Raw genomic sequence first — 16147 nt, 5'->3', positions numbered from 1 at the left:
AAGTGAAAGAATCCTCTCTTGTTTGTGTGTTAATTTCCCCAGAAGGAACTCTCTGTCAGTGCAACGGGCTGTCGACAACATAACTCCGAGGGGTTCCATGTTTCTATGTAACTACATTCAGCACGGAAAGATCCAGGGTTCGATCCTGGTGTGTTTGGAGTTTGCTGGGCTCATCTGGGGTGGGTGTTCGAAGTGTTGCCAAAGTGGATAACCTCACACTTTCCCACATCATACTCCATCTGCCAATTTTTTGCCCACTCACTTAGCCTGTCTATATCCCTTTGCAGATTTTTTGTGTCCTCTTCACAACTTGCCTTCCCACCTATCTTTGTATCGTCGGCAAACTTGGCTACGTTACACTCGGTCCCTTCGTCCAACTCATTAATATAGATTGTAAATAGTTGGGGCCCCAGCACTGATCCCTGCGGCACTCCATTAGTCACTGATTGCCAGCCGGAAAATGACCCATTTATCTCCACTCTCTGTTTTCTGTTAGTTAGCCAATCCTCTATCCATGCTAATATATTACCCCCAACCCCGTGAGCTTTTATCTTGCGCGGTAACCTTTTATGTGGCAACTTATCGAATGCCTTCTGGAATTCCAAATACACATCACTGGAGTGGGACTTGAACCCACAACCTTCTGACTCAGAGGCGAGAGTGTTGCCCACTGAGCCTCAGCTAGAGATATTGGCTAGGATAAAAATAGGTAGAAAGGAGGTGTTAAATAGGTTTGATATCACTCAAAGTTGACAAATCACCCAGTTCAGATGGTATGCATCCTAGGTTGCTGAGGGAAGCTAGGTTGGAGATAGCAGAAGATCTGACCACAATCTTTCAATCCTCCTGGGATTGTTCTCCTCAGAGCACAGAAGGTTAAGGGGAGACATAATAGAGGTATTCAATATTTGAGGGTTTTTGATAAAGTAGAGAAAAACTGTTTCCTCTTGCAAGTGGGTCAGTTATGAGAGGTCATGAGGTTTAAAATAATTGTCGAAAGGTCTAGAGGGGAAATAGAATGTTTTCAGAGGATATAACGGCACATTTGGCCCAACCAGTCCCTGCCGGCGTTTCTGCTCCACTCGAGCCTCCTCCCGTCTTTCCTCATCTAAATCTATCGGCATAACCCTCTATTCCCTTCTCCCTCATACGCTTGTCTAGCCTCCCCTTAAATGCATCGATACTATTCGCCTCAACCCCTCCCTGTGGCAGCGAGTTCCACATTCTCACCACTCTCTGGGTAAAGGAGTTCCTCCTGAATTCCCCATTGGATTTCTTGGTGACAATCTTATATCGATGGCCTCTAGTTATAGTCTTCCCCACAAGTGGAAACACTCTCTCTGTATCCACTCTACCAAAATCTTTCCTCATTTTAAAGACCCCTATTAGGTCACCCCTCAGCCTTTTCTCAAGAGCAAAGAGACCCAGCCTGTTCATCCTTTCCTGATATGTACACCCTCGCATTTCTGGTTGTTACGTTTGTTAAGATCTGAAATGCACGACCTGAAAGGGTGGTGCAAGCAGATTCCACAGGAACTTTCAACAGACAAATGGACATGTACTTGAAATGGACTAAAGTGCATGGTTATGGGAAAACCTGGGATGTAGGAGTAAATTGGACAGCTCTTTCAAAGAGCCAGCAGCAGCATGATGGGCCGAACGGGCCACTTCTGTGCTGGAGGATTCTATCCCTCAATCCCACCTCATCCCTCAACCCCAGCTACCCACCTCATCCCTCAATCCCACCTCATCCCTCAACCCCAGCTACCCACCTCATCCCTCAATCCCACCTCATCTCTCAACCCCAGCTACCCACCTCATCCCTCAATCCCACCTCATCCCTCAACCCCAGCTACCTACCTCATCCCTCAATCCCACCTCATCCCTCAACCCCAGCTACCCACCTCATCCCTCAATCCCACCTCATCCCTCAACCCCAGCTACCCACCTCATCCCTCAATCCCACCTCATCTCTCAACCCCAGCTACCTACCTCATCCCTCAATCCCACCTCATCCCTCAACCCCAGCTACCTACCTCATCCCTCAATCCCAACTCATCCCTCAACCCCAGCTACCCACTTCATCCCTCAATCCCACCTCATCCCTCAACCCCAGCTACCTACCTCATCCCTCAATCCCAACTCATCCCTCAACCCCAGCTACCCACCTCATCCCTCAATCCCAACTCATCCCTCAGCCCCAACTCACTCTTCAACCCCAGCTACCCACCTCATCCCTCAATCCCACCTCATCCCTCAATCCCACCTCATCCCTCAGCCCCAACTTATTCTTCAACCCCACCTACCCCTCAACCCCACCTCATCCCTCTACCTCACCATATCCCTCAACCCGACCTATCCACCATATCCATCCAGCCCGCCATATCCCTCAACCCCAACTCATCCCTCAACCCCAGATACCCAGCTCATCCCTCAATCCCGTCATCCCTCAACCCCAACTCATTCTTCAACCCCAACTCATCCCTCAATCCCACCACTGCACATCCCTCAACCCCAACTCATTCTTCAACCCCAACTCATCCCTCAATCCCACCACTGCACATCCCTCAACCCCAACTCATTCTTCAACCCCATGTACCCCTCAACCCCACCTCATCCCTCCACCCCACCTATCCACCACATCCCTCAGCCCCACCTACTCACTCGCCACTGCCCTTTCCCCGTAGCCCAGAAATGTACATACCAAATTCCCTTTTGACCGTTACTATAAAATCTGGTTCTATGGCCCTTTCGGGCTGTGCATTCAGGATCGCTGTGTTAAAACAATTCTCCCGATCTCCTCTCTGGTCCTTTTGATAATGACCCGCCCACCAGTGGAAATAATTTCTCATCTGCTTGTCCGATGTCCAGTATTGGATGAGTAGAAATTTGCTCCAATTAAATATTGGGAAGACCAAAGCCATTATCTTTGGTTCCCGCCTCAAACTCCGTTCCCTGGCCACCGTTTCCATCCCTCTCCCTGGCAACTCCCGGTCTGAAGCTGAGGCAGACTGTTCACAACCCCAGGGTTCTGCTTGAGCCCGAGCTGAGCTGCTGACCCTATATATCCTCTCCAGCACCAAGAGCGCCAACTTCCACCTCCGTAACATCGCCCGACTCCGACCCTGCCTCAGCTCACCTGCTGCCGAAACCCTCATCCATTCCTTTGCTACCTCCAGATTTGACTACTCCATCGCGCTCCTGGCCGGCCTCCCACATTCTACACTGCGTAAACTTGAGTGCATTCAAAACTCGGCTGCCCGTGACCTAACTCGCCCGCTCGCCCATCAACCCCCGTGCTCGCTGACCAACACTGGCTCCCGGTCCGGCAACGCCTCGATTTCAAAATTCTTTGTCTTCGCCTCACGCCCTCCCTATCTCTGTAACCTCCTCCAGCCCCACATGCCTCCGATAGATCTGCGCTCCTCCAATTCTGGCATCTTTCTCGCGTTCCTGAGTTTAATCGCTCCCGTGGCCGTGCCTCCAGCTGCCGAGGCCCCAAGCTCTGGAATTCCTTCCCTAAACCTCTTCGATTCTCTCTCAAAGATGCTTCTTAACAGCCTCCTCTTTGACCAAGCTCGCTGTATATGTCACCCTGTCCTGATATCTCCTTCTGTGGCTTGGCGTCAAATTTTGATTGATAACTCGCTAGTGAAGCAACTTGGCATGTCTTGCGGCTTTAAAGGCGCTATGCCAATGCAAGTTGTGGTTGCTGTTGTTGTTTTATTTGCTCCAGCGCAAGGATCAAATCTCTCAACTCCCTACGGAATCTTGAAATGTGCAGGGAGCCCACCTCAAAGTTGTTTTGTTGTTCTCGCCCCACTTTCTTTCTTATTCTCCGGTCCCTGTTCACCACCGTACCCATGCAAAGCCGAAAATACCTTGAGCGACCAGAACGACACGGAGTACTCGGGTTTCCGACACCGGGCAATGTGGGACAGTTGGCCCTTCGGACTGACACCGAACGTCATCCGCCCGAGGTGACAGTCAGCCCAGGAAGCAAAGTCGAATGCTCCTCATTCGACCTGTCGGGAGAAGGCGGGGGAAGTCGCCTTCCCTCCTAGGTCATAACGGAGCATGGTCAACCCTCCGTCAGTTTGCCCGGGGGATACCAACGCAGCTACCAGCACTGGAGACTGGAGGCCAGGACCTGGTGTGAAAGCCAAAGGCTACAGAGTGGGTGGTGGAAGGTAGGTCAGTCAGTGGGTCACACACTGTTCCTTTAGCACTGGCAATGGTTTCAAGGGTAGAGAATTGCAGCATTGCCAGGTTGTGGGGAGGCGGGGGGAGTGCAGGGGTTGGTCAGAAGGCTGGTTAGGGTGGCTCACTCGACCTACACCCGAGTACCATGTCAAATGATGACGTTTTGCTCGAGTGACACACAAGAACACAAGAAATAGGGGCAGGAGTCGGCCGTTTGGCCCCTCGAGCCAATTCAATAAGATCATGGCTGATCTGATCACGGACTCAGCTCCACTTCCCCGCCCGCTCCCCATAACCCTTCACTCCCTTATCGCTCAAAAATCTGTCTATCTCCACCTTAAATATATTCAATGACCCAGCCTCCACAGCTCTCTGGGGCAGAGAATTCCACAGATTTGCAACCCTCTGAGAGAAGAAATTCCTCCTCATCTCAGTTTCAAATGGGCGGCCCCTTATTCTGAGACTATTGTTCCCTAGTTTTAGTTTCCCTCACGAGGGGAAACATCCTCTCTGCATCCACCTTGTCGAAGCCCTCATTATCTTATGTTTCAATTAGATCACCTCTCATTCTTCTAAACTCCAATGAGTATAGACCCAACCTACTCAACTTATCTTCATAAGTCAACCCCCTCATCTCCGGAATCAACCGAGTGAACCTTCTCTGAACAGCCTCCAATGCAAATATATCCTTCCTTAAATACGGAGACCAAAACTGTACGCAGTACTCCAGGTGTGGCCTCACCAATACCCTGTACAGTTGTAGCAGGACTTCTCTGCTTTTATACTCCATCCCCCTTGTAATAAAGGCCAACATTCCATTGGCCTTCCTGATCACTTGCTGTACCTGCATACTAACATTTTATATTTCATACACAAGGACCCCCAGGTCCCTCTGTACTGCAGTACTTTGCAATTTTTCTCCATTTAAATTATAATTTGCTTTTCTATTATTTCTGCCAAAGTGGATAACCTCACACTTTCCAACATTATACTCCATCTGCCAAATTTTTGCCCACTCACTGAGCCTGCCTATATCCCTTTGCAGATTTTTTTGTGTCCTCCTCACAACTTGCTTTCCCACCCATCTTTGTATCATCAGCAAACTTGGCTACATTACACTCGGTCCCTTCATCCAAGTCATTAATATAGATTGTAAATAGTTGAGGACCCAGCACCGATCCCTGTGGCACTCCACTGGTTACTGTTTACCAACCCGAGAATGAACCATTTAGCCCGACTCTCTGTTTTCTGTTAGTTAACCAATCCTCTATCCTTGCTAATATATTACCCCCAACCCCGTGAGCTTTTATCTTGTGCAGTAATCTCTTACGTGGCACCTTATCGAATGCCTTCTGGAAATCCAAATACACCACATCTACTGGTTCCCCTTTATCCACCCTGCTCGTTACATCCTCAAAGAACTCCAGCAAATTTGTCAAACATGGTTTCCCTTTCATAAAACCATGCTGACTCTGCTTGATTGAATCATGCTTTTCCAAATGTCCTGCTATTGCTTCCTTAAAACTGCAGCAGAGCTGGTCTCCAGTCGTCCTGGTTAACCCTTGCCACTGGACCAAGACCTCGCTCTGTCAAGCCCCGTGTGGTGGCTGGTGTGTAACGGCCACCACACGCTAAAAAAATCCACACGCAGGCATCGTCCACCCTTCAACATGTAGTTCGGGACCTGGAATATTAGGTCCTTCATTGAAACACTTCGGAACATCCCTTTTTGCCGTGGAAACAAGTCATCCTCATTTCGAGGGACTGCCTATGAATGAATAATGGACTCCAGCATTTTCCCAACCACAGATGTTGGGCTAATTGGTCTATAGTTTTCTGCTTTTTGTCCACCTCCTTTTTTAAATAGGGGCGTTACATTTGTGGTTTTCCAATCTGCTGGAACCACCCCAGAATCCAGGGAATTTTGGTAGATTACAACCAATACATCCACAATCCCTACTGCTACTTTTTTTAAGAGGATGCAAGCCATCAGGTCCAGGGGACTTGTCCACTTTTAGTCCCATTATTTTATCAAGTACTACTTCATTAGTGATAGTGATTGTATTAAGTTCCTCCCTCCCTATAGCCCCTTGATTATCCACTATTAGGATGTTTCTAGTGTCTTCTACCGTGAACACCGATACAAAACATTTGTTCAACGTCTCTGCCACATTGCTGTTCCCTATTATTAATTCCCCAGGTCTCATCCTCCAGGGAACCAATGTTTACTTTAGCCACTCTTTTCCTTTTTATGTACCTGTAGAAACTCTTACTATCTGTTTTTATATTTCTTGCTAGTTTACTTTAATAATCTTCTCTCTCTTTATCATTTTTTTTAGTCGTTCTTTGCTGGCTTTTAAAAGTTTCCCAATCCTCTGGCCTCCCACTGGCCTTGGCCACATTGTACGCCCTTGTTTTCAATTTGATAGCCTCCCTTATTTCCTTAGTTATCCCTTCTCTTACAGTCTTTCCTTATTGGGATATATTTTATGAAATATCTCCTTAAATGTCTGCCACGGCTCATCAACAGTCCCATACTTTAGTCTATTTTCTCTGTCCACTTTAGCCAACTCTGCCCTCATACCTTTATTTAAGCCTGGGACCCTGGTTTGAGAACCAACTTTCTCACCCTCCAACTGAATTTGAAATTCAACCATGTTACGGTCACTCATTCCGAGAGGATCCTTCACTGCGAGATCATTTATTAATTACACAGTACCAGATCTAAGATAGCCTGCCTGCTCCCTGGTTGGTTCCGCAACGTACTGTTCAAGGAAACGATCCCGGATACACTCTATGAACTCCTCCTCAAAGCTACCCTGGCCAATTTGCTTTGTCCAATCACTATGAAGGTTCAAATCGCTTGCAACGTTCAGTCGGGCCCCAGTGAAGATGGCCGAGGAGAGAAAGACAAGGCGACCCTCGCCATGTTATTTAATTCTATATACTGCACAAGCAAAACGATCAACGGGGGAGGGTGGGGAGCAGGGGAGACGGGTCCTTTTCAGTGGCCTTGCACGGGCACCTTGAGCGTCTGCCGGATTTGGCTTACGACGTAGTCGACCACATCGGTGCTGGACGCTGTCCCCCCGAGGTCCGGCGTGTGGATCCTTGCCTCCGTCACCGCCTTGGTGACGGCAATCCGGATGAGCTCGGCGAAGCCGTGCAGCCGCAGGTGGTCGAGCATCAGGCAGCTGGCCAGCAGCATGGCAGTGGGGTTGGCCACGTTGCGGTTGGCCAGGCCCGAGGCCGTGTTGCGGATGGCCGTCTGGAAGACGCTGCACCGCTGGCCGAAGCTGCCCCCCGCCACCAGGCCCGGGCCCCCCACCAGGCCGGCGCAGATGTTGTTCACCACCACCCCGTACAGGTTGGGCATCAGCAGCACGTCGAACTGCTGGGGCTGGCTCACCAGCTGCATGGTGGCGTTGTCCACGATGACGTCGGTGAAGGCGATGTCCGGGTAGCCGGCTGCCACCTCCCGGCAGCACTGCAGGAAGAGGCCGTCGGACAGCTTCATGATGTTGGCCTTGTGCACCACCGCCAAGCTGCGGCGGCCGTGCCTGCGGGCGTAGTCGAAGGCGAACTCCGCCACCCGCTCCGAGCGGGCCCGGGTGATGATCTTCAGGCTCTCCACCACCCCGGGGACGCTCTCGTGCTCCAGGTGGGTGTACTCGCCCTCGGTGGTCTCGCGCACGGCCACCAGGTCCACGCCGCCCACGGGGGCCGGCACGCCGGCCAGGCTGCGGTAGTGGTTGACGCTGGCGAAGAGGTCGAGCTTGGCCCGGAACTGCACGTTGCGGGAGCGGGGCCGGGGGCCTGGCAGGTTGACGGCCGTCTCGAAGTTGCCCTTCAGCCCCACCCGGTGGCGCCGCACCGAGCGGATGGCGGCGGCCATTCCCCGCTCGCCGGCCGCCCCGCCCTCCACGTGCACCACCTCCAGCTCCACCGGCACGCGCGCCGCCCCGAACACCCGCTCCACGTGGCCCATCAGCTCGGGGCCCACCCCGTCGCCCGGGATCACCGTGACCTTGGTCGGGGTCGGGGCGACCCGCTGGCCCGCCTGTCGGTGGCGGAGGCTGGCGGGCCGGGGGGGGCGGAGGCGGGGGAGGCTGGGGACCAGGCGGAGGGCCATCATCACACTCGCCATGTGGCTGCACGCAACAGCCAGAAACACAGGCCCCTGCCCAGGCCCTGCCCGTTGATGACGCTCCCCAATCCCGCACCCTTTGAACCCCCCCCACCACACACACACACAGCCCCTTTGTGAGGTCACCTGGCTCCGCCCTCCCAGCGTTGGACGGTCCCCGCCCCCTAGGGCCAGCCCCTTTGTGAGGTCACCTGGCTCCGTCCTCCCAGCGTTGGACGGTCCCCGCCCCCTAGGGCCAGCTCCTTTGTGAGGTCACCTGGCTCCGCCCTCCCACCGTTGGATGGTCCCCGCCCCCTCAGGCCAGGCCCTTCGTGATGTCACCCGGCTCCGCCCTCCCACCGCTGGACGTTCCCCGCCCCCTCGGGCCAGGCCTTTTGTGACGTTCCCGGCCCCGCCCTCCCTCCCTGCGCCTTTGTGGCATCACAGACCCCGCCCCTCTACTCCCCCTCACGTGCAAAAACTCCGCCTCCTCCCAACACCGGGGGAGTGAATGGAGCACTCCCATACCCCCACACAGGGGAGAAAATGGAACACCCCCCCCACACACGCATCCTTCCCTCCCTCCTTCCCTCGATTACTCTCTCCTTCCCTCCCCTACCATCATCCTTCTCTCCCTCCCTTTCTTGTCCCCTTCCCATCCTTCCCTCCTTCCTTCCTCTCCCTCCTTCCTTTCCACCATCCTTCCCTCCTTCTCTCCATTCGGATGAGACGTTAAACCGAGGGCCCTGTCTGCTCTCTCGGGCGGACGTAAAAGATCCCATGCCCACTATTTCAAAGAAGAGCAGGGGGAGTTATCCCCGGGATCCTGGGGCCAATATCCCTCAATCAACATAACAAAAACAGATTATCTGCTCATTATCATATTGGTGCTTGTGGGAGCTTGCTGTGCGCAAATTGGTGTTTCCCACATTACAACAGTGACCACACTCCAAAAGTACTTCATTGACTGTAAAGTGCTTGAAGACATCCAGTAGTCGTGAAAGGCGCTATATAAATCCAAGTATTTTCTTTATTTTCCTATCTTCCTCCTTCCTTGCCTCCCTTCTTTAATCTCTCCCTCCTTCTCCCTTATCAGCACCACCCCCCCCTCCGACCAGCCTTCATGAAAATTTGAGAAATGGTGACGATTATGACTAATTATTGCATTAAAAACCTGCCCCGCTCTCTGGAAAATGCCATTCTTAAAAGTGTCCAGATTTACCTGCAGTGCCCGTTACACCGTTGCTGGGGCGCTGTGATAAGGGGTTTCGAACGTTAATCTTTGCTCATCTTTATATCATGGGAATTGTGGAATGATCCACCACAGAAGGCCATTCGGCCCATCGTTCCTGGCCCTTTGAACGAGCTGTCCAATCTCCCACTGCTCTCTCCCCGTTGCCTTGCACGATTTTCTCTCTCCGTGATTACAAAATCCACTTACCCTTTTGAAAGCTCCTGTTGACTTAGGTGTGAAAATCCCTCGGGGCGATCGCGAGGCGGTCTTTTCAATTCCTTTCGCGAGCAGTCTGGGGTTCAGGTTAAAGGAAGCGGGAGGGGACCCTCGAGCAAAGACACAGCGAGATAGGGAATTATAGAGCGGACTTGTACAACAAATATCACACTGAGCAAGGGCCCAGGTTCCTTCCCCTCCGGTCTGTGCTGAGGGAGCTGATCCTAGCCGGGGGTGGGCAGTAGGAGGGGCTACAATTGGTACTGAGCCCCGCACACAGAGCAGGAAGTACCCCAGGTTCACTGGTTGTCATCTTCCAAAATTCTATGGATTATGGAACCGTTCCTGCACATTGGAGGGTGGCCCACTGTTTAAAAAAGGAGAGAGAAAACGGGGAACTACAGACCGGTTAGCCTGACATCAGTAGTAGGGAAAATGCTGGAGTCTATTATAAAGGATGTGATAACGGCACACTTAGATAATATCAACGGGATTAAACAAAGTCAACATGGGTTTATGAAAGGAAAATCATGTTTGACAAACCTACTGGAGTTTTTTGAGGATGTATCTGATAGAATAGATAAGGGAGAACCAGTGGATGTAGTGTATTTGGATTTTCAGAAGACCTTTGATAAAGTCCCACATAAGAGGTTAGTGTGCAAAATTAAAGCGCATAGGATTGGGGGTAATGTATTGAAAATTGATTAACTGACGGGAAACAGAGAGTAGGAATAAACGGGTCTTTTTCGGGGTGGCGGGCAGTGACCAGTGGGGTACCACAGGGATCAGTGCTGGGGCCCCAGCTATTCAAAATATATATAAATTATTTGGATGAGGGAACCAAATGTAATATTTCCAAGTTTGCTGACGACACAAAACTAGGTGGGATTGTGAGTTGTGAGGAGGATGCAAAGATGCTGCAAGGCGATTTAGATAGGTTGAGTTGGTGGTCAAACACATGGCAGATGCATTATATCATGGATAAATGTGAAGTTATCTACTTTGGTAGGGAAAACATTAGGACAAAGTATTATTTAACTGGTGATGGCTTGGGAAGTGTTGATTTACAGAGGGACCTGGGTGTCCTTGTACACCAGTCAGTGAAAACAAACATGGTGCAGCAAACAGTTCGGAAGGCAAATGGTATGTGAGGATTTGAGTACAGGAGCAAGGATGTCTTACTACAGTTATACAAGGCCTTGGTGAGACCGCACCTGGAGTATTGTGTGCAATTTTGGTGTCCTTACATAGAAACAGAAAATAGGTGCAGGAGTAGGCCATTCGAGCCTGCACCACATTCAATATGATCATGGCTGATCATGCAACTTCAGTACCCCATTCCTGCGCTCTCTCCATACCCCTTGATCCTTTTTGCCGTAAGGGCCACATCTAACTCCTTTTTGAATATATTTAGTGAATTGGCCTCAACAACTTTCTGTGGTAGAGAATTCCACAGATTCACAATTCTCTGAGTGAAGAAGTTTCTCCTCATCTCGGTCCTAAATGGCTTACCCCTTATCCTTAGACTGTGACCCCTGGTTCTAGACTTCCCCAACATCGGGAACATTCTTCCCGCATCTCACCTGTCCAGTCCAGTCAGAATCTTACATGTTTCTATGAGATCCCCTCTCATTCTTCTAATTTCCAGTGAATATAAGTCTTGTCGATCCAGTCTTTCTTGATATGCCAGTCCAGCCATCCCGGGAATCAGTCTGGTGAACCTTCGCTGCACTCCCTCAATAGCAAGAATGTCCTTCCTCAGATTAGGAGACAAAAACTGTACACAATATTCTAGGTGTGGCCTCACCAAGACCCTGTACAACTGCAGTAAGACCTCCCTGCTCCTATACTCAAATCCTCTCACCAAGAAAGGATATACTTACCATTGAGGGAGTGCAGCGAAGGTTCACCAGACTGATTCCTGGGATGGCAGGACTGTCGTATGAAGAGAGATTGGGTCGACTAGACCTGTATTCACTAGAGTTTAGAAGAATGAGAGGGGATCTCATTGAAACGTATAAAATTCTGACTGGGTTGGACAGACTGGATGCGGGGAGGATGTTTCCCCGGGGCTGGGAAGTCTAGAACAAGGGGTCACAGTCTCAGGATACAGGGTAGGAAATTTAAGACCGAGATGAGGAGAAATGTTTTCACTCAGAGGGTGCTGAACCTGTGAAATTCTCTACCAGCGAAGGCTGTGGAGGCCTAGTCACTGAATATATTTAAGAGGGAGATAGATAGATTTCTAGACATAAAAGGTATCAAGGGGTATGGGGAAAAAGCGGGAATATGGTGTTGAGATAGAGGATTAGCCATGATCAAATTGAATGGCGGTGCAGGCTCGAAGGGCCAAATGACCGACTACTGCTCCTATTTTCTATGATCCATCCCACACCCCATGGCCTGTGTTGGGTAAGCTTATTCCAGCCGAACAAGTCACACAACCGAAGCTCAGTGAGTGCTTTGTGGGGCGGGTACCAGAAATTATGACCGTGAGAAGCTGCCGGATTGTAGTTAATATCCCAACTGGTTCACCGATGTCCTTCAGGGGAAGGGAACCAACCACCACTCCCTGGTCCGGGCCTACATGTGGGCTCCTAATGCCCTCAGGGCAACGGAGGATGGGCAGTGAATGGCGCTTTGCCAGTGTCCCCCACGTGCCCAGACCAAATAATATAAAAAGTAAACACAGCGAGCTTCCTCCAGCTTATTCAAGCCAATTCTCATGACTCCTGCTCCACTAAACCCATGTTTTGTGTTGTCAGTAACTATGGCGACAATGTTTGGCCCTCATTTGAATGACTGCATATTTCTTTCATCAGATTTGGCCCTTCCAACATTGTTTGATTTCAGCATTGGCGTCAAGTGTTGTTGTTGTCAACACGGGGTTGCCGCGGCGACCGGGAGGCAGCAATTGTTTTGAGCAGAATGTTCCGGAAGCCTCTGGAGAAGGCCCTGACCGAGGCGGGGTGAAAGGTCGCCCACTTGGCAGAAACTTAAAGGGGAGGACAGGGGGAGAGGGCAACCAGTGGGGCTTTGCTCACAGACCTTTCACCTCCGGCTCCTCGCAACCAAATGGAGGCAGGGTCGTGTAATGTATTTCCTTCACGGGTTCTTTGTTTAAGAATTTGTAGGAAAATGTTGCTATGAAGAACGAGTTGGTTAATTAGCAAAAGATTTAACAATCACACAACACATTACCGGGTTCATCCACCGGGCTCACAACCACCTGCCCCATCATGGATTCCCCTGAACCCAACTGGCTGGGGTTTTATTGAGTCTTGTGACCATCACGTGACTGGCTAAGCCACTCCCACTCAACAGCTCTACAACTATTTTAGTTGTATCAGTAATCAAGTGCCCCCCTGATTAAAGGGGAGGGGGTCACACTCCAAAAACTTTTCAAGTGCCTCCTTGTTTTTTTTGAGGGACGGAGAAACACAAATTATACAAGTGCCCCCTGGCTAAAGGGGGGAGGGGGGGGCACTAAAACCAACAAATTAAACAAATTAAACTTTAGACATTAAAGGATCAAATTAAAATTTGGTTGCCGGGGAGATGATGCACTCCAGTCCCTCCGGCGCCCACCTCTGGCGGAAGGCCGCGAGCGTACCGGTGGACACCGCGTGCTCCATCTCCAGGGACACCCTGGCGCGGATGTAACCGCGGAAGAGAGGCAGGCAGTCGGGCTGAACGACCCCCTCGACCGCCTGCTGCCTGGACCGGCTGATGGCCCGCCTTGGCCAGGCCCAGGAGCAGCCCTACGAGGAGGCCCTCGGACCTACCCGCTCCCCTCCGCACAGGGTACCCAAAGATCAGGAGTGTGGGACTGAAGTGCAAACCAGAATTTGAGGAGCAGCCCCTTCGAATAATGGAAGAGGGAGCTGCAACCTCACACACTGAACGTACACGTGGAACACGGACTCTTCTAGACCGCAGAAATTGCAGGTGGCCTGGGAGTCCCTGAAATCGACTTAAAAACTTATTGCATGGGACTGCTCCGTTCAACACCCTCCAGGCCAAGTCCCCCGATAAATAGTGGGAGGACTCCTGCGTAGAGAGCACTCCACTGGGGACTCCCGCCTCCTCAGGACGGCAAGATGGTGCGCCATGATGTGTCCGGGCGGCAGACGAGGATGGCAACGTGGAGCGTGTGCAAGAGCAGCCCGTACAGGAGTCCCCTCTGTGCTGTCAACAGCTCTACAAACCTGTGAGCATACTCACTTTACAAAGTCCTGAAAGAAACGTCTTCAGGCTCCAGCTCAGCTGCTAATAGGGGCCCCCCGGAGATCACAGCAAATAACGACCCAGCATTCATTGCTGAATGGGCAACAAAATGGCCGCTGCAGGAGGCAGAGATGTGACACTGGTGCAGTCTTCAGACATTGAGACTTAACATCGTGGGGTTAATGACAAAATAGAGGTATACACACACACACACACACACACACACGTGCACTAATCAAAGGTCTTTTCCAAATGTTTATTTAATTTATAAGTTTTGTCCTTGAAACACATTGCTATGTCTGCACAAAGACAGAGCATTCCTTTCAGTCCCGATAAATATAGAACTCTCTGAAATCCTTCGATATTGGGGCAATGTTCCAGCTCTACATTCCCCAGCGCACGCACGGAGTCAGCAGGGTACCTTCCCCCCCCCCCCGGGGCTCCCTTTGGTCACCAGCTCAGTTCCCTGCTGGGCAGTCATCGCGGGCGGAAAGCTGGTCCTCGCTGAGGTTCAGGATCTCTGCTCTCCGTGGGGCCCAATGCCACACTGGACAGGGCTTTTGTGTACTGAGGCGTCAGGGGAAGTTATTTGCCTAGGGCAAGGTATATGAGGTCGGGGGTGGGGGGGTTTGTTTTAGCTCAGTGTGTCTCGGGGTCAGAAGGTCGTGGGTTCGAGCCCCCCCCACCCACTCCAGAGACTCGAGCCCCCGTAATCCAGGGCTAACATTCCCCCTCCCCTGGTGCCCGTACACTGAGGGAGTGCTGCACTGCCAGAGGAGCTGCCTGTCGGGTGAGTTGCTAAACGCCGGGCCCCGTCCGCCTGTACCAGGAGGATGTTAACGATCCCACGGTCGTGATTGGGCGAAGAGCAGCGGAGTTCTCCCCCGGTATCTTGGGGACAACTTTACACCCTCAAACCAACATCACTAAACCCCCCTGCTCTTCGTCCAATAGCGGCCGTGGGATCTTTTTATGTCCCGCCCGAGAGAGCAGGGTTTAAACGTCTGTCCCGGCGTTTAGCAACTCACCCGAAAGGCAGCTCCTCCGGCAGTGCAGCACTCCCTCAGTGTACGGGCACCAGCAGGCTCCCTCGGAGGGGGAGAGGGGGAGTGTCGGCCCCGGATTGTGGGGGCTCGAGTCTCTGAGTGGGGGGGACTGGAACCCACGAGCTTCTGACTCAAGTGACGAGAGTGAGAGACCCATTGAGCCACGGCTGGAGAGCCTGTAGGACGGCGGGGCGGTGGGGAATCGGAGGAACGGGAGGGAAAGCTTCAGAGGAACCGAAGCTTGTATTCCAAGGAGTGGACTCTGCCGGGGGCTGGGTCCAGTGCAAGGTGCAAGGGGCCCCTTATTGAAGAGGCCCCCTTGGGACTCCTAAATCTATCCACTCAACATTCTTTCCTTTTTTGGCCAACAGGTTAAAAAAGTGATCCACCTGGTCATGGGCTGTGAAAGGAGCCTCGGTCCCAGCAGGTGATGTTGCAGCGGGTTCGAGGTGGTCTACAGAGGCTGGCCACAATCTCCGGTCGCTGCTGGCGCTGGCTGCGGTGGTGGCGGAGGGAGTGAGGAGCGACCTCGGTCCTTGACGTCGCCGACCCGCCGTGTGGTTTTTCTCTCGTCCCCGGTTAACCGGCGCCGCCTGTTCCGACCTCGGCCGCCGGCCGGTCTGTCCAGGTTTCGACGAGCCGCCAGGGTTGTCTGTGGGGACGACCTGCTCCCTGCCACTCCTCCCTGGCTCGTGGGATTCCGCCTTGGACTCTCCGAGCTGTCCATCGGGCAGTCGATCAGCCGCTCACTGGGACATGGTCTTCCCTGTGGGATGTTTAAAATAAAAACACCAGTCGGGTTAATTTTATTTGTTCCCACCTCCTCCTCCTCCTCCTCCCTATCCGTGTGAGTACAAGAGCAAGGAAGTTATGCTCAGCCTGTATAAAACACTGGTTAGACCGCAGTTGGAGTCATGGTCTACAGAGCCGTGATGATACCCGCCCTCCTGTATGCTTCAGAGACACGCACTGTGTACAGCAGGCAGCTCAAAGCACAGGAGAAGTACCACCAATGCTGCCTCCGCAAGATTCTGCAAATCCATTGGGAGGACAGATGAACCAACGTCCGTGTTCTCTCTCTCTCTCTCTCGAGAC

General features: G+C 51.9%; 2 protein-coding genes across 2 annotated transcripts in view; both read right to left on the bottom strand.

Annotated features, from left to right (window-relative positions):
- Window positions 1–2764: 2764 nt before the first annotated feature.
- On the bottom strand, window positions 2765–8350 carry LOC139235687 (isocitrate dehydrogenase [NAD] subunit gamma, mitochondrial-like). Its single transcript, XM_070866726.1, has 2 exons — window positions 7252–8350; window positions 2765–2847 (listed from the first exon to the last, which is right to left on the bottom strand). Exons 1-2 carry the CDS (start codon window positions 8348–8350, stop codon window positions 2765–2767), a joined length of 1182 nt encoding a protein of 393 aa, XP_070722827.1.
- A 6433-nt stretch (window positions 8351–14783) lies between these two features.
- The window catches only part of LOC139235686 (uncharacterized), a 161331-nt gene continuing 159967 nt past the window's right edge, over window positions 14784–16147 (bottom strand). The window contains exon 21 of the mRNA XM_070866725.1: window positions 14784–15818. Within this exon, the coding sequence (XP_070722826.1) occupies window positions 15799–15818 (20 nt within the window). The 3' untranslated portion in view covers window positions 14784–15798. The remainder of the gene's footprint in view (window positions 15819–16147) is intronic.

This window comes from Pristiophorus japonicus, chromosome 23, assembly GCF_044704955.1.
Source record: "Pristiophorus japonicus isolate sPriJap1 chromosome 23, sPriJap1.hap1, whole genome shotgun sequence".
In the NCBI taxonomy this organism is placed as follows: domain Eukaryota; kingdom Metazoa; phylum Chordata; class Chondrichthyes; family Pristiophoridae; genus Pristiophorus; species Pristiophorus japonicus.
This window is presented reverse-complemented; position numbering and strand designations above follow the sequence as displayed.